Here is a 16,876-nt window from a genome sequence, read left to right on the forward strand (position 1 = left end):
TTGACCTTTTCATTTTTGTTTATCTTTTTGTGGCACTTTGATGGTGGCGAATGTGTAATGGAGTTACTGTGGAGGTCCGCAACTCTTTGCCTTGTCCCCATTGCCTCCTTAAAGCTCATTGATAGATAGATAGATAGATAGATAGATAGATAGATAGATAGATAGATAGATAGATAGATAGATAGATAGATAGATAGATAGATAGATAGATAGATAGATAGATAGATAGATAGATAGATAGATAGGAAAGGCCCTATATAATAGATAGATAGAGCCCTATACAATAGATAGATAGAGATAGATAGATAGATAGATAGATAAGGCCCTATACAATAGATAGATAGATAGATAGATAGATAGATAGATAGATAGATAGATAGATAGATAGATAGATAGATAGATAGATAGATAGATAGATAGATAGATAAAGGCCCTATACAATAAATAGATAGATAGACAGATGGATAGATGGATAGATGGATAGATAGATAGACTTTATTAATCCCCAAGGGGAAATTCACATTCATTCGCATTCAAGACTTCAAGACTTAATCACATGTAGCAGCATTTCCAAGTGATAATTCCACACATCCAGGTTGCTGACTTTTTGAGATCTAAGGGCTTATGCTTTAAGTGCCTTAAGCATGGACATCTTAGTAAAAACTGTGTAGAAAAAATTAAAAGCCAAATATGCTCTCATTTACATCCAGTCATTCTGCATATGAATAAAGAAATGGGTACCAATGATAAAGTCACCCCTTGCAAAAGGAGCGCGCTAAGTTGGAAAAGAAGAACATTTCTTCCTTGTACGTTTCTGTGGAACCACTAGAGATGTGATCTGCCACCGGGACCGGTCAAGAGTGTGTCCTAGCTGTGGTCCCAGTTAAAAAGTTAAGTCTGAAATGAGTGAAAGATGTGCTTTAATAGACTCTGGCAGCAGAGCTACATTTTTGCACAGAAAGCCTGCAAGAGCAGTTAAATCTTCCTGGAAGAAAGGCTCAAGTCCATATAAGCACTGTAGAAAGGGACAAAGTAAATATACAGAAACTAGTGAAATGTTCAGTTTTATCGGAGTTACAAGTCTGTGGGGTAGAAGAAAACATACTTATAGAATTACCAGAGGTGTACACACTGAACCTCATACCAGTAAAAATAGATAAGATGCTTAAACTTAAGGGCGGCACATTGGCGCAGTGGTACCGCTGCTGCCTTGCAGTAAGGAGATCCGGGTTCACTTCCCGGGTCCTCCCTGCCTGGAGTTTGCATGTTCTCCCCGTGTCTGTGTGGGTTTCCTCCCAGGTGCATTGGTGATCATAAATTGTCCCTAGTGTGTGCTGGGTGTGTGTGTGCCCTGCGGTGGGCTAGCACCCTGCCTGGGGATTTGCTCCTGCCTTGCACCCTGTGTTGGCTGGGATTAGCTCCAGCAGACCCCTGTGGCCCTGTGTTAGGATATAGCGGGTTGGATACTGACTGACTGCTGTGACAGATAGGGGGCGCTATCGCTCCCTTGAACCCACTGATCAGACGCCAGACACCAGATAAAAGTCCAATTATTATTTTTATTTGGAAAATACAGTGCACAAAGCACCCTCCTCTCCACTATACTCATAAACAATAATCAATAAACAATAACAGTCCTCCACTCCCAGACGCGTTGCTACCCTTCCTCCCGACTCAGCTCATAAGTCTGGGATTTCCCAGAATCCTTTACAGTCCATGACCCGGAAGTGCTTCTGAGCCCTCAGTCCATGTGATTATCCAGCACTTCCGGGTCAGGTAAAAACTCTTCTTCAGCCCGGAAGCACGTCATTCCCTTTGTCCATGTGACTGGGACGTACTTCCGGGCTGTAATGAAAATACAAGTCTCTGGGCCTCCCTGCAGCGTCCCCTGGTGGCCCCGACGTTATCCAGCAGGGCTGTACAGGAAAATTCTAATGTCCATGATGCCCTGCTGGAATTTAGGGCACCTCCATGCTGTAAGAAGGGCTCCATCTGGCGGCCTGGGGGTATTGGCCGGAATGAATGGCCGGCCATATATCACACTGCTTAAACTTAAACTGCATATTCCCTTGCAAGAGTCATCTTTTGGACTGAGAGATTTCTTTCAGCACGTTTGACCCGTGTGTGTTCCTGCCTTACTCACCAGCAGCTACACTTAAAGTTAACCTCCCACCATCCTCAATGAAAGAATCACAAGATCACTTGAGCGGACGTTTCACTTGTAGCCATCCGAATGTAAACCTACTGCCGGTTCATCCCCACTATGTCCTTGGCAAAGAGATCAGAGTAAAAATAGAACTTCTTACCTGTGGGCTGCCATTCTGATCAGCAATTTGCCATAGGTACCAGCGGTCTTTCTTGGTGGTCCTTCTCAATCGAAATGTGGATACTAATGAATACTCGTCTGAGAGCCCATTTGGAAACACAAGCCTGTAATAAAGTGATCATTTAGAACAGGAAGTCTAATAGTAGCAGAGAAACACATCATATTATTAAGGCCCCTTGGCCACGCTCAGAACACCTCCATAGTACATGCATACATACAGAACATACACACATTCTCAAACTTGCTTATCCAGTTCAAAGTCATTGGGGTGCCAGAACACTGGACACCCCGGTGGAAAACCACCCCAGACAAAGTAGCAGTCCATGCACACTCTAATAGGGCCCATTAACCCAACATACACATCTTTGGGAATGAGGAACTGACACTGGGAGAACTTGCCTACTTCACAAGATCAACAGTCAGGGGCCATGCTGTATCTATATATTTTTAACAAAGTATTCAATTATGGATGGCACACATGGACTGGAATCAGGACCAGAGATCCTTACCCAGCTGAGATGCCACTAAAATGGATGGACCAGGGAAGATGAAAAATACTGAACATTTTCTCCCACAGTACACACCCATAGGGCATGCTGGGATCTGTAGTCCCATGGGGTAGCCCTGCTGGGTTATATGAGCACCGCCAGGGGGAGCTGTTGGGATTCGTAGTCCCTACTTTCAAGGACTTCCTTTCGATCCAGAAGTGCTTCTAATGTGCATTGCCCTACCACCGAAAGTACTCCTGGGTCATAGATAAAAGAAGCCACTTGATCTACGCCGGCCAAGTCAGATTCAAAGAGGAAGGAGAAGAAAATGTTTGCTTTGCTGTGCTGTATTGGGCTGTGCTGAAAATAAGAAACTTGTTAAAGGTATTTTTGGTAAATAAAAAAAAATGTATTTGCACCTGGGACTCTTTTTGTGTAGGAGTTTGGAGGTTGGTGGCTCCCCCTGGTGCTCACATCGGGCACACGGTGGCTCAGTATTGAGCACTGCTGCTTCACAGAGGTAGATTTCCATGTTCAAATTCAGGTCCATTGCACATTCTCCTGCCCGTTTGTTCTCTTCTTCTCCCCCCGCCATGAAAATGATCCTTTTGATAGGTTTACACTAACTTGATCAGTCTCCTCACTTATCGTTGTTGAGAAGTTACTTGGAACTCGTCTTGGCCAAGACTACAAGCTGTTCCCCTAGACAGATGTTGTTGAGAAGGAACTTGGAATTCTTCTTGGCCAAGACTATAGATGAATGTTGTTGAGAAGTTACTCAGAACTCTTCTTGGCCAAGACTACAAGCTGTTCCCCTAGACAGATGTTGTTGAGAAGTTTATTGGAACTCTTCTTGGCCAAGACTGTTGATGAATGTTGTTGAGAAGTTACGCGGAGGTCTTCTTGGCCAAGACTACAAGTTATTCTGCTAGACAGAGGTTGTTGAGAAGCTACTTGGAACTCTTCTTGGCCAAGACTATAGATGAATGTTGTTGAGAACTTACTTGGAACTCTTCTTGGCCAAGACTACCCGCTGTTCCGCTAGAAGGGTGTTGTTGAGAAGTTATTTGGAACTCTTCTTGGCCAAGACTATAGGTGAATGTTTTCGAGAAGTTACTCTGAACCTTTCTTGGCCAAGACTAGAATTTGTTCCACAAGACGACTCATTCCTCTAGGACAATGGTTCTCAAAATGGTTTATACTGAGCCATTTCTTCTAAGAAAGATGACTAAGTCAAGCCTATGGACTATCTTGCGCATGCACCAGTGGTCTATGGACCACACTTTGAGAACCATTGCTCTGGGGAACCTGAGGGAAAAAAATGTAGAATTAAAGCCACTCCCTGGGTTCCACTGTGGGGAACATCTCTCTTTAAGAGGTCTGACCGACTGGAAAGGCAAGAACACCTGAAGCCACCAGGGGGAGATCCTGTCATGGAGCCACACTTCCGTGAGGTGCCTTTGGATGACCAGGGAACTTTTGAGAATCTGGGTCAAGCCTTGGAAATACTCCCAAGTTATCCCTTAAACATCAGAAGCATTTCTAGTGGGCAGTGGAGTAAAGGCGAGGGCTCGTCTGAGAAGGAGGTGGAGGAGGATGAGGAAGGAAGGAAGGTGCAGAGCTATCGTGTTAGAGTCAGGACCTCACATGGCAGTTTTCTTTAGGTATATCCTTATCGCCTTAGACCTTCTTACTCTGCAGTAAATCCTGTTTGTTTTAGTCTGCTCAAGAGTGCCCCCTATCGGCCACAACTGGCCATTTTGTTTCACTTCCATTACATTTAACTGCTGAGCCAGGCTGCCTTTCCAGCAGCAGAGAGTTTGCTCCCCAATTGGTTTGATTATATAACAACCAAAAAGTTTGGAGACATTCAAAAGTGAGCTGTCAGTGTCAGTTTCAGTATTAACTAGTAGAGCCGCTCAGACAGAAGAGGAGCCGAAGGGCTGCACCGCCTGTCACGGTGCCAATCAGTTTGAGACTCGCATTTTTGTCTCCGCTACTGATAAGCTGAATTCCACACCAAACTGCACAGTTCCAGCTTAGGACTGTAATAATCATAATCCTCTTTATGTTTCATTATGCACGTAACACTTCACTTCGGGTACCACCTGCCTGGTCGACGGAGATAACGGTCTAGAAAGGATTTGGGAAAGCCGACTCTGAGCGGTTTGTTGGACGCATGGATGCTTGGATGACTGGAGATGAAGACACCTTGCTGTATTATATTGGGTAAAGATCTGAGTGGCGGAGTGGCTGATTATGTACGCGCTCATTCCATCTCATATAAATTGTTGGATTTCTTTTTGTCTGTACTGGCACACCATCCTGAGTTAACTTATCTCGTGTGTCCAATATTTTCAGGATAGCCAGAGACCCCGAATTGCTGTAAGCAATTGCAATAAGGGACGAATGAATGGATTGTTTGCCTGCTACGGTATACTTAAAAAGAGAACGCTCCGCTTCTGGTGGCTGCAGAGTAACGTGGAGGTTATGCTGCGGCCTCACATGTCTTAGGTTCAAATGTCGTGTCATGGATGTTATATAAATACATACAGTGCCCACCAAAGACCCATTTCTCCTTGATTTCCTCCTCTGCTCCACAGTTTAAAATAAAAAATCCCACAATTCAGACATTGTGATTAAAGTGGACATTGCAGATGCTCATTTAGGGGGATTTCCAGACATTTCAGGCTCAGCACGTAGAAATGACAGCACTTTGTCTACATGGTCCCCCCATTTCAGGGCACCATAAAATCACCCATACAGTTTTAACCACCCTTAAGGGTCTTCATCTGCATTACTGATATACAGTGTCCCCCCATAATGCTTGTGATGGAGACAAATTTCTCTATGATACTCCTCTGCTCCACAGTTTAAAACTAGAAATCCAGTAATCCAGACATCGTGCACATTGCTGACTTTCATTTAAGGGATTTGTGTACATTTCGGTCACACCGAAACAATTTTGCTGCATTGTTCCCCCCATTACAAGGCCACCATAATGCTTGGGACAATTGGCGTCCCAGGTGTTTGTGACTCCTCAGGTGGGTTTCATGGCTTCATAAGACACCTCAGCCTGCTTCTACCCTTTGGAGTCTGGAGTTGCCATTGTTCAACATGAGGACCAGAGCTGTGCCAGTGAAAGTCAAGGATGCCATTATCCATCCATCCATTTTCCAACCCGCTGAATCCGAACACAGGGTCACGGGGGTCTGCTGGAGCCAATCCCAGCCAACACAGGGCACAAGGCAGGAACCAATCCCGGGCAGGGTGCCAACCCACCGCAGGACACACACAAACACACCCACACACCAAGCACACACTAGGGCCAATTTAGAATCGCCAATCCACCTAACCTGCATGTCTTTGGACTGTGGGAGGAAACCCACGCAGACACGGGGAGAACATGCAAACTCCACGCAGGGAGGACCCAGGAAGCGAACCCAGGTCTCCAGGTCTCCCAACTGCGAGGCAGCAGCGCTACCCACTGCGCCACCGTGCTGCCCGGATGCCATTATGAGGCTGAAAATCAAGAGACATCAGTAAGACCCAAGGATGACCGAAATCAACTATTAGGAACATCAGGAAGAAGGTCCCTCAGGTGGGTTCAGATCAGAAACAGTCTTCAGGGGGCCAATGTGTGTGTGTCAGAGACGACTATCAGCAGAAGACTTCATGAACAGAAATCCAGAGGCCACACTGTGAGATGCAGACCATAAAAACAGGACAACCAGATTACAGTTTGTGAAAAAGGACTTCAAGGAGCCTGCAGAATTCTGGGAAATGGTCTTGTGGACCAATGAGACAAAGGTGAACCTCATCAGAGTGATGGCGAGAGCAAAGTGTGGAGATGAGAAGGAACTGAACAAGATCCAAAGCAGACCACCTCATCTGTTACACATGGTGCTGGGGGTGTTAAGGGGTGAGCATGTATGGCTGCCACAGGTCCTGGCACCCTTGATGATGGAACTGCTGACGGCAGTGGCACAGTGGATTCTGAGGTGTAGAGAAACATCTGATCTGCACAAGTTCCATTAAAGGCCTCCAAACTCAATGGACGGCACTTCATCCTCCAACAAGATAATGAGCTAAACATGCTGCTGAGGCAACAAAGCTAAAAAATGGAAAACTGAATAGCTGAGCTAGTCATCGGATTTAAATCCAACTGAGCAGGCCTTCCATATGCTGAAGAGAAAACTTAAGCAGAAAACAAGAAGGAGCTGAAGATGGCTGCATTAGAGGCTTGGCAGAGAAGATCCACGGCACCTGCTGATGTCTATGAACTGCAGACTTTAACCAGTCATTGCACGCGGGGATTTGCAATGTGCACTTTAGTCATACGCAGTAGGTAGTGTTGCTGCCTTGCAGTAAGGACACCTGGGTTCGCTTCCCGGGTCCTCCCTGCGTGGAGTTTGCATGTTCTCCCCGTGTCTGCGTGGGTTTCCTCCCACAGTCCAAAGACATGCAAGTTAGGTGCATTGGCAATCCTAAATTGTCCTTGGTGTGTGTGAGTGTGTGTGTGCCCTGTGGTGGGCTGGTGCCCTGCCTGGGATTTGTTCCTGCCTTGCACCTTGTGTTGGCTGTGATAGGCTCCAGCAGACCCCCCATGACCCTATGCTAGGATATAGCAGGTTGGACAATGACAGACTGACTGACTGACTGTAATCACAATGTTGGAATTGTACGATTTGTAATTTTAAACTGTGGGGCAGAGAGGGAAATCAAGGAAAAAAGTGTCTTTGTCCCAAACATTATGGAGGGCACAGTATATTTCAAAAATGTCCGTATATAGGGTGGTCCAGATCTACCTATGCAACTTTTAATGCAATGCAATAATTGCATAATTAGATCTGGACCACCCTGTACTGGGGAAATTCATATAGACGGGAGGTTAGCAAGTCAAGTAACTACAGTCCAGTAAGCTTAATGCATATTATTGGATGCAATGAGAAGTCAAGTAAAATGACTAATTGAAGAGATTACGATATGCAAGCTTTCAGGCCCCCAATTCAGGCAGGTTTAGTCATATCATTGGTGGAAGAAAGAAAGAAAAATAAATTCTCTTTGGCTCAATAAAAAAGTAAATAAATACACTCAAAGAAGTGTATTTGGAGCTGCAGGCCTTTGTTGCCCCTCAGTGTCTGGAGTGCGTGGTCTTTATTAGACTTCAATGACCTGGGGGTAGGGTCCCCCTCGGTGTCCACAGCGCACGCCCCTTCAGTTATATAAACGGACCCTCTGTGGACATACTGTGAAATTTATGGAGCACGTGTCCCATAGCTTTCATCAATGGTGCCCCCACAAATGACGGCAAAGAAACAGCATAATTAGAGTTTGAGGACCAACTGCGGGAAGCCCCCCTCAGTATCCAGACAGAGCGCACGTCTCCTCATTTACTTTAGCCGGCCCTGTGTGTACATATTACAGAATTTATGCAGCATGTGTCTCTTTTCTCTCCTAAAAGGTGCCCCTCAGGTGATGGTGTGTGAACAGTATTAGTAGACTTTGATGACCAGAGGGGGTCCCTTTCAGTGTCCGGAATGTGAACCCCTTCACTTACATATATGGCTCCTTTGCGTACATACTGTGAAATTTATAGAGCATGTGTCTCTTAGCGGGTGGCATAGTGGTGCAGTAGGTAGTGCTGCTGCCTCGCAGTTGGGAGATCTGGGGATCTGGGTTCGCTTCCCAGGTCCTCCCTGCGTGGAGTTTGCATGTTCTCCCCGTGTCTGCGTGGGTTTCCTCCCACAGTCCAAAGACATGCAGGTTAGGTGCATTGGCGATCCGAAATTGTCCTTGGTGTGTGCACAGTTGGTGGGCTGGCACCCTGCCCGGGGTTTGTTCTTGCCTTGCGCCCAGGATTGGCTCCAGGAGACCCCCGTGACCCTGTGTTAGCATATAGCGGGTTGGATAATGACTGACTGACTGACAATAATGAGATACAAAATAAAACCAAAACAGGACCAGCAAACTGTGTCCTTCATACAATATCTGAAAATAGAGAAAGATGAAGGTCTCAGGGGGTGGCACGGTGGCGCAGTGGTAGCGCTGCTGCCTCACAGTTAGGAGACCCGGGTTCGCTTCCCGGGTCCTCCCTGCGTGGAGTTTGCATGTTCTCCCCGTGTCTGCGTGGGTTTCCTCCGGGCGCTCCGGTTTCCTCCTACAGTCCAAAGACATGCTGGTTAGGTGGAGTGGTGATTCTAAATTGGCCCTAGTGTGTGCTTGGTGTGTTTGTGTGTGTCCTGTGGTGGGTTGGCACCCTGCCCGGGATTGTTTCCTGCCTTGTGCCTTGTGTTGGCTAGGATTGGCTCCAGCAGACCCCCGTGACCCTGTGTTCGGATTCAGCGGGTTGGAAAATGGATGGATGGATGTGTCTCTTAGCTTTTATAAATGGCACCCCCTGAAATGACAGTGAACATACAGTATAATTAGAGTTCCCCCACCATATCTGGAGTGTACACCCCCTCATTTACATTAACAGACCCTCTGGGTACATACCATAGAATTTAATCAGCGTGTGTCTCTTAGCTTTCATAAATGGTGCCCATTCGGGTGACAGCATGTAAAGTTTTACTAGACTTCACTGACCAGGGAGGGGATCCCCTTCAGTATCCAGAGCGTGCGCCCCTTCAGTTACACAAACAGCCCCTCCGAGTGCATACTGCCTGAATTTGCATAGTGTGTGACTCTGAGCTTTTGTAAATGGACAGACAGTATTATTAGTATTTGATAACTGGGGTTTCCCGGGTCCTCCCTGCGTGGAGTTTGCATGTTCTCCCCGTGTCTGCGTGGGTTTCCTCCGGGCGCTCCGGTTTCCTCCCACAGTCCAAAGTCATGCAGGTTAGGTCGATTGGCGATTCTAAATTGGCCCTAGTGTGTGCTTGGTGTGTGGGTGTGTTTGTGTATGTCCTGCGGTGGGTTGGCGCCCTGCCCGGGATTGGTTCCCTGCCTTGCGCCCTGTGTTGGGTGGGATTGGCTCCAGCAGACCCCTCGTGACCCTGTGTTCGGATTCAGCGGGTTGGAAAATGGATGGATGGATGGATAACTGTGGTGGGGTTCCCCTTGAGGTGTGCGTTCCTTTTAGTTATATTATTGCTGCCCCTCTTTATGAACTTTATGGAGGGCACGCCCCTTAACTTTCAGAAATGCTGCCCCTAATGGATTGACTGGCTCAGTTTGTAATTACCATTCTGAATATTTTAGCGCAAGTGCCCCATGCCACCCCCAGCAAGATGCCAATCCTCGTTTGCTGCCAATGTCACCCGTACCTAAATCCACCACAGGCTGGAACTTCACAGCACATCTGAACATGCAAAAAAAATGTAAAAATCATCACCCATACTCTTGTACAGTCCTCACCATTTGTCACCATTGCTACCCTGAGGGCCCTGTGGCATCTCTTTCATGAAGCCGAGGGGGGCAATTATGATAGAAACTGAAAAGTAGTGAAAATTTAGACATTAAAATTCAAGGAAAGGAATCACAGGTCACTCCGGGGCTGATAACACATTCAGAGACCTCTGGCCGTCGCTTTGACTTGCTTTTAAAAGCTCAAGTCCACTGAGGCTGTTTGAAATTCTGTTGGAGGTCCAGGGGTTAAACAGGTCAAGACCCCCAGTTAAACAACAGTTCTGTCCCCTCAGCATGAATATGCCATATGTCTCATTTATCATTTAACACAACCGGGCTGCCGATCTCCACATTTGCTCTTTGGCAACACTTGTTAAAGGTTTCCTTCATCTTAAAGCTCAAATAGAAAGACAACATCGTACATATTCATCTTGATTATCCTTGCCATGTGAATCAATACTGTCAGTTTATTAATAAATTAGATTGTGCTTCACTTATTTTTAAATATGGTATCAAGCGCTTTAAGGATGAGATGCCATTGTCTGAAGCTCCAAAGATAATTCTGCATTTGAGCCCTCCTTTAATTACACAGCATTTGACGTGTGGAGGACGTCATTTATCTCGAACTTCACAGATCTTGATATTAATAATGTGCTTGAACATTACGTTTGGAATCCACTCAACATGCTTACTTTTCTATTTAAAGGTCGGGAACCTTAATAATAATAATAATAATTCATTACATTTATATAGCGCTTTTCTCAGTACTCAAAGCGCTATCCACACAGGGAGGAACTGGGAAGCAAACCCACAATCTTCCACAGTCTCTTTACTGCAAAGCAACAGCTCTACCACTACCACTGCGCCACCTGCCCAGCTTCTCCAGTTCTCTCTTGGTGTCCACACTTGAGAATATTTTAGCAAGTAACATGTGCCCTGAGTGATGGCTCACCACAATTTGGGCACGGAGCTCCTCAGACAGTTCCTTGGACTTTATGGTTTGTTCTCATTTTCAAGTCCTAATATATAATGGGGATTGTGGGACCTTCCATACACAGTTACACAGGTTCTTTCTACTTATCATCCATCTATCCATCCATTATCCAACCCGCTATATCCTAACTACAGGGTCATGGGGGTCTGCTGGAGCCAATCCCAGCGAACACAGGGTGCAAGGCAGGAAACAAACCCCGGGCAGGGCACCAGCCCACCGCAGGGCACACACACCAAGCACACACTAGGGACAATTTAGAATCGCCAATGCACCTAACCTGCATGTCTTTGGACTGTGGGAGGAAACCCACGCAGACAAGGGGAGAACATGCAAACTCCACACAGGGAGGATCTGGGAAGTGAACCCGGGTCTCCTTATCATTCCTTTCATTAATTTACCAATGATATGATTAAACCTGCCTGAAGGAGACGCCTGACCCTTTCTTATTGTAATCTCTTCAGTAAGTCATTGTACTTGACTTCTCATTGCATTAAATGATACACATTAAGCTTACTGGACAATACTTACTGGAGTCCCCCTTTCTATAAAACGGCAGTATGTTTGCTAACCTCCAGTCTATATGACTTTCCCCACTATGCAGACAGACATCTTTGAAACATACAGTGCCGTCTATAATGTTTGGGACAAAGACACTTTTTTTTTCCCTCGATTTCCCCCTCTGCCCCACAGTTTAAAATTACTTCTTCTTTCAACTGCTCCCGTTAAGGGTTGCCACAGCGGATTATCTTTATCCATCTCTTCCTGTCCTCGTCATCTTGCTCTGTCACCCCCATCACCTGCATGTCCTCTCTCACCACATCCATAAACCTTCTCTTAGGCCTTCCTCTTCTCCCCTTCCCTGGCAGCTCTATCCTTAGTACCCTTCTCCCAATACAGTAATCCCTCGCTATTTCGCGCTTCGCCTTTCGCGGCTTCACTCCATCGCGGATTTTATATGTAAGCATATATCGCGGATTTTTTGCTGGTTCGCGGATTTCTGCGGACAATGGGTCTTTTAATTTCTTGTACATGCTTCCTCAGTTGGTTTGCCCAGTTGATTTCATACAAGGGACGCTATTGGCAGATGGCTGAGAAGCTACCCAACTTACTTTTCTCCCTCTCTTGCGCGGAGTTTCTCTGATCCTGACTTAGGGGGATGTGAGCAGGGGGGCTGTTCGCACACCTAGACGATACGGACGCTCGTCTAAAAATGCTGAAAGATTATCTTCACGTTGCTACCTTCTGTGCAAGCTGCTTCCTGAAGCGACATGCTGCACGGTGCTTCGCATACTTAAAAGCTCAAAGGGCACGTATTGATTTTTCACTGTTTGTTTTTATCTGTCTCTCTCTCTCTCTGCTCCTGATGGAGGGGGTGTGAGCTGCCGCCTTCAACAGCTTTGTGCCGCGGTGCTTCGCATACTTAAAAGCCAAACAGCCCTATTGATTTGTTTGCTTTTGTCTCTCTCTCTCTCTCTCTGACATGCTCTGCTCCTGACTCGCACTCCTTTGAAGAGGAAGATATGTTTGCATTCTTTTAATTGTGAGACTGAACTGTCACCTCTGTCTTGTCATGGAGCACAGTTTAAACTTTTGAAAAAGAGACAAATGTTTGTTTGCAGTGTTTGAATAACGTTCCTGTCTCTCTACAACCTCCTGTGTTTCTGCGCAAATCTGTGACCCAAGCATGACAATATAAAAATAACCATATAAACATATGGCTTCTACTTCGCGGATTTTCTTATTTCGCGGGTGGCTCTGGAACGCAACCCTCGCGATGGAGGAGGGATTACTGTGTACGCAGCATCTCTCCTCTGCACATGTCCACACCAACACAATCTCACCTCTCTGACTTCGTCTCCTAAATGTCCCACCTGAGCTGACCCTCTAATGTCCTCATTTCTAATCCTATCCATCCTCGTCACACCCAATGTAAATCTTAGCATCTTTAACTCTGCCACCTCCAGCTCTGTCTCCTGCTTTCTGGTCAGTGCCACCGTCTCCAGCCCATATAACATAGCTGGTCTCTCTACTGTCCTGTAGACCTTCCCTTTCACTCTTGCTGGTACCCATCTGTCACATATCACTCCTGACACTCTTCTCCACCCATTCCACCCTGCCTGCACTCTCTTTTTCACTTCTCTTCCACACTCCCCATTACTCTGTACTGTTGATCCCAAGTATTTAAACTCCTCCACCTTCACCAACTCTACTCCCTGCATCTTCACCATTCCTCTGACCTCCCTCTCATTCACACACATGTATTTTGTCTTGGTGGTCCTACTGACCTTCATTCCTCTCCTCTCTAGAGCAGATCTCCACCTCTCCAGGGTCTCCTCAACCTGCTCTATACTCTTGCTACAGATCACAATGTCATCAGCAAACACCACAGTTTAAAATTACAAATCAGACAATTCCAACATTGTGATTAAAGTGCACATTGCAGTCTTTCATTTAAGGGGATTTGCAGACATTTCGTACACGCTCCCCCCATTTCAGGGTACGCAGCAATAGCAGGTCTATTAAAGCCGTTGTCAAATTTAGGACTTTGTCACATATCCCAGCATGCAATTTACAGCTTGAAGTCTGTGATTCACAGACATCGGCAGGTGCTGAGGGTGTTCTCTGGCGATGCTCTGCCAAGCCTCTAATGACGCCATCTTCAGCTTCTGCTTGTTGTCCCCTTAAGTTTTCTCTTCAGCATATGGAAGGCCTGCACAATTGGAATGAAATCGGGTGACTGACTTGGCCATTCAAGAATTTTCCATTTTTTAGCTTTGATTAATTCCTGTGTTGCCTCAGCAGTATGTATGGGGTCATTAAGTTGTTGTAGGATGGGTTTGGAGGCATTGACTGGAACTTGAGCATTGAACTTGAGAATTCACTGTGCCACTGCCGTCAGCAGTTCCATCATCAGGTGTTCCAGGACCTGTGGCAGCCATATATGCCCACCCCATAACACCCCCAGCGCCATGTTGGACAGATGAGGTGGTCTGCTTTGGATCTTGTTCAGTTCCTTCTCATCTCCACACTTTGCTCTCGCCATCACTCTGAGGAGGTTCACCTTTGTCTCGTTGGTCCACAAGACCATTTCCCAGAATTCTGCAGGCTCTTTGAAGTTCTTTTCCACAAACTGTAATCTGGCCGTCCTGTTTTTATGGTCGACGTCTCACAGTGTGGCCTCTGGATTTCTGTTCATGAAGTCTTCTGCTGATAGTCGTCTAACTATAGTTGGATAGTCGGTGGTCTGCTTTGGATCTTGAGCATTTCCTTTTCATCGCAACACTTTGCTGTTGCCGCCACTGTGATGAGGTTCATCTTTGTCTCATCTGTCCACAAGACCTTCTCCCAGAATTCTTTGAAGTTCTTTTCCACAAACTAATCTACCATCCTGTTCTTGTGGTTTACATCTCAGTGTGTCCTCTGTGTTTGTGTTCATGAAGTCTTCTGCTGATAGTCATCTCTGACACACACATTGGCCCCCTGAAGTCGGTTTCTGATCTGTCACACAGGCATTTGGGGGCTTTTTCTTGACCGTAGTGAGAAATATTCTGTTATCAGCAGTGTTGGTCTTCCATGGCCTACCAGTACCTTTGTGATTACTGAGCTCACCAGTGTGTTCTTTCTTCATGATATTCCAGACAGTTGATTTCGGTCATCCTCAGGTCTTACCGAGGTCTCCGATGGTTTTATTCTTGTTGTTCAGCCTCCTAATGGCTTCTTTGACTTTCATTGACACAGCTCTTGTCCTCATGTTGAACAATGGCAACTACAGACTTCATAGGGTAGAAGGTCGAGGTGTCTTATGAAACCATGAAACCCACCTGAGGAACCACAAACACCTTTGACACCAAACATTATGGTGCCCTGAAATGAGGGGGAATGATGCAGAAAAATTGTTTCTGTGTGACCGAAATGTACACAAAGCCCCTTAAATGAAAGTCTACAATGTGCAATGTCTGAATGGTTGGATTTGGAATTTTAAATTGTGGAGCAGAGGAGAAATGTGTCTCTATCACAAGCATTATGGGGGGCACTGTATATCAGTCATGCAGATGAAGTCTTGCTGGCATGTGACCCTTAAGGGTGGTTAAAACCGTACGGGTGACTTGTCCACACATAGAATAAGTGCTGACTGCAGGGTTACAGCACCTACAGTGTATGCGAGGATATTTCTGCTAACGAACGACAAAATTAAATTTATGAACGGAAAGCATATTGAAGGTCTATTTAAATCCCAGGAACTGAACTAATCCTTGGTCTCTCCAAATGCGAGCTCTAACTTGAACTTCCCCGGAGCAGTGTAAGTGTCAACGGGCCCCTCGCCTCTCTGAACACTATCCTGCCTGAGAAAGATAATCTGAGCTGCATTTCCTGAGAGTAAAGTGAGAGATGCTTGGAGGGCTTGTGGCAGGGGCTCCTTTTTTTTCCCCAGCTGACGTCCAACATCACCTGTCAAGACTGCGGAAACAGTCAGACGCTCAGAGAAGATCTTGGGTTGGGACTTCAGGCAGCCAGGCTTTTTGGCAGACTGACGTGCAAGGAATACGGAGGCTAATGAGCAGTGTGATGTCGGGCAAAGATGATATGCAGCAGGGATTTGTACTTTATGAAAAATAGACCACACAGAGGCTGATCCGATAACTCGGTACACGTTTTCCTGTCAGACGTCCATGTTAACAGTTAGCCAATGGCCTAAATACAGTGCATCTGGAAAGTATTCACAGCGCATCACTTTTTCCACATTTTGTTATGTTACAGCCTTATTCCAAAATGGATTAAATTCATTTTTTTCCTCAGAATTCTACACACAACACCCCATAATGACAACGTGAATAAAGTTTACTTGAGGTTTTTGCAAATTTATTAAAAATAAAAAAAAATGAGAAATCCCATGTCCATAAGTATTCACAGCCTTTGCTCAATACTTTGTCGATGCACCTTTGGCAGCAATTCCAGCCTCAAGTCTTTGTGAATATGATGCCACAAACTTGGCACACCTATCCTTGGCCAGTTTTGCCCATTCCTCTTTGCAGCACCTCTCAAGCTCCATCAGGTTGGATGGGAAGCGTCGGTGCACAGCCATTTTAAGATCTCTCCAGAGATGTTCAATCGGATTCAAGTCTGGGCTCTGGCTGGGCCACTCAAGGACATTCACAGAGTTGTCCTGAAGCCACTCCTTTGATATCTTGGCTGTGTGCTTAGGGTCGTTGTCCTGCTGAAAGATGAACCGTCGCCCCAGTCTGAGGTCAAGAGCGCTCTGGAGCAGGTTTTCATCCAGGATGTCTCTGTACATTGCTGCAGTCATCTTTCCCTTTATCCTGACTAGTCTCCCAGTTCCTGCCGCTGAAAAACATCCCCACAACATGATGCTGCCACCACCATACTTCACTGTAGGGATGGTGCCAGGTTTACCCCAAATGTGACGTCTGGCATTCACACCAAAGAGTTCAATCTTTGTCTCATCAGACCAGAGAATTTTCTTTCTCATGGTCTGAGAGTCCTTCAGGTGCCTTTTGGCAAACTCCAGGCGGGCTGCCATGTGCCTTTTACTAAGGAGTGGCTTCCGTCTGGCCACTGTACCATACAGGCCTGATTGGTGGATTGCTGCAGAGATGGTTGTCCTTCTGGAAGGTTCTCCTCTCTCCACAGAGGACATCTGGAGCTCTGACAGAGTGACCATCGGGTTCTTGGTCACCTCCCTGACTAAGGCCCTTCTGC

General features: G+C 46.1%; 1 protein-coding gene across 1 annotated transcript in view; it reads right to left on the reverse strand.

The window, feature by feature from the left end:
- The window catches only part of LOC114665759 (collagen alpha-1(XIX) chain), a 192,583-nt gene that overhangs the window by 121,286 nt on the left and 54,421 nt on the right, over positions 1-16,876 (reverse strand). The window contains exon 5 of the mRNA XM_051919255.1: positions 2,307-2,430. Within this exon, the coding sequence (XP_051775215.1) occupies positions 2,307-2,430 (124 nt within the window). The remainder of the gene's footprint in view (positions 1-2,306; positions 2,431-16,876) is intronic.

The sequence above is a fragment of the Erpetoichthys calabaricus genome, chromosome 15 (assembly GCF_900747795.2).
Source record: "Erpetoichthys calabaricus chromosome 15, fErpCal1.3, whole genome shotgun sequence".
In the NCBI taxonomy this organism is placed as follows: domain Eukaryota; kingdom Metazoa; phylum Chordata; class Cladistia; order Polypteriformes; family Polypteridae; genus Erpetoichthys; species Erpetoichthys calabaricus.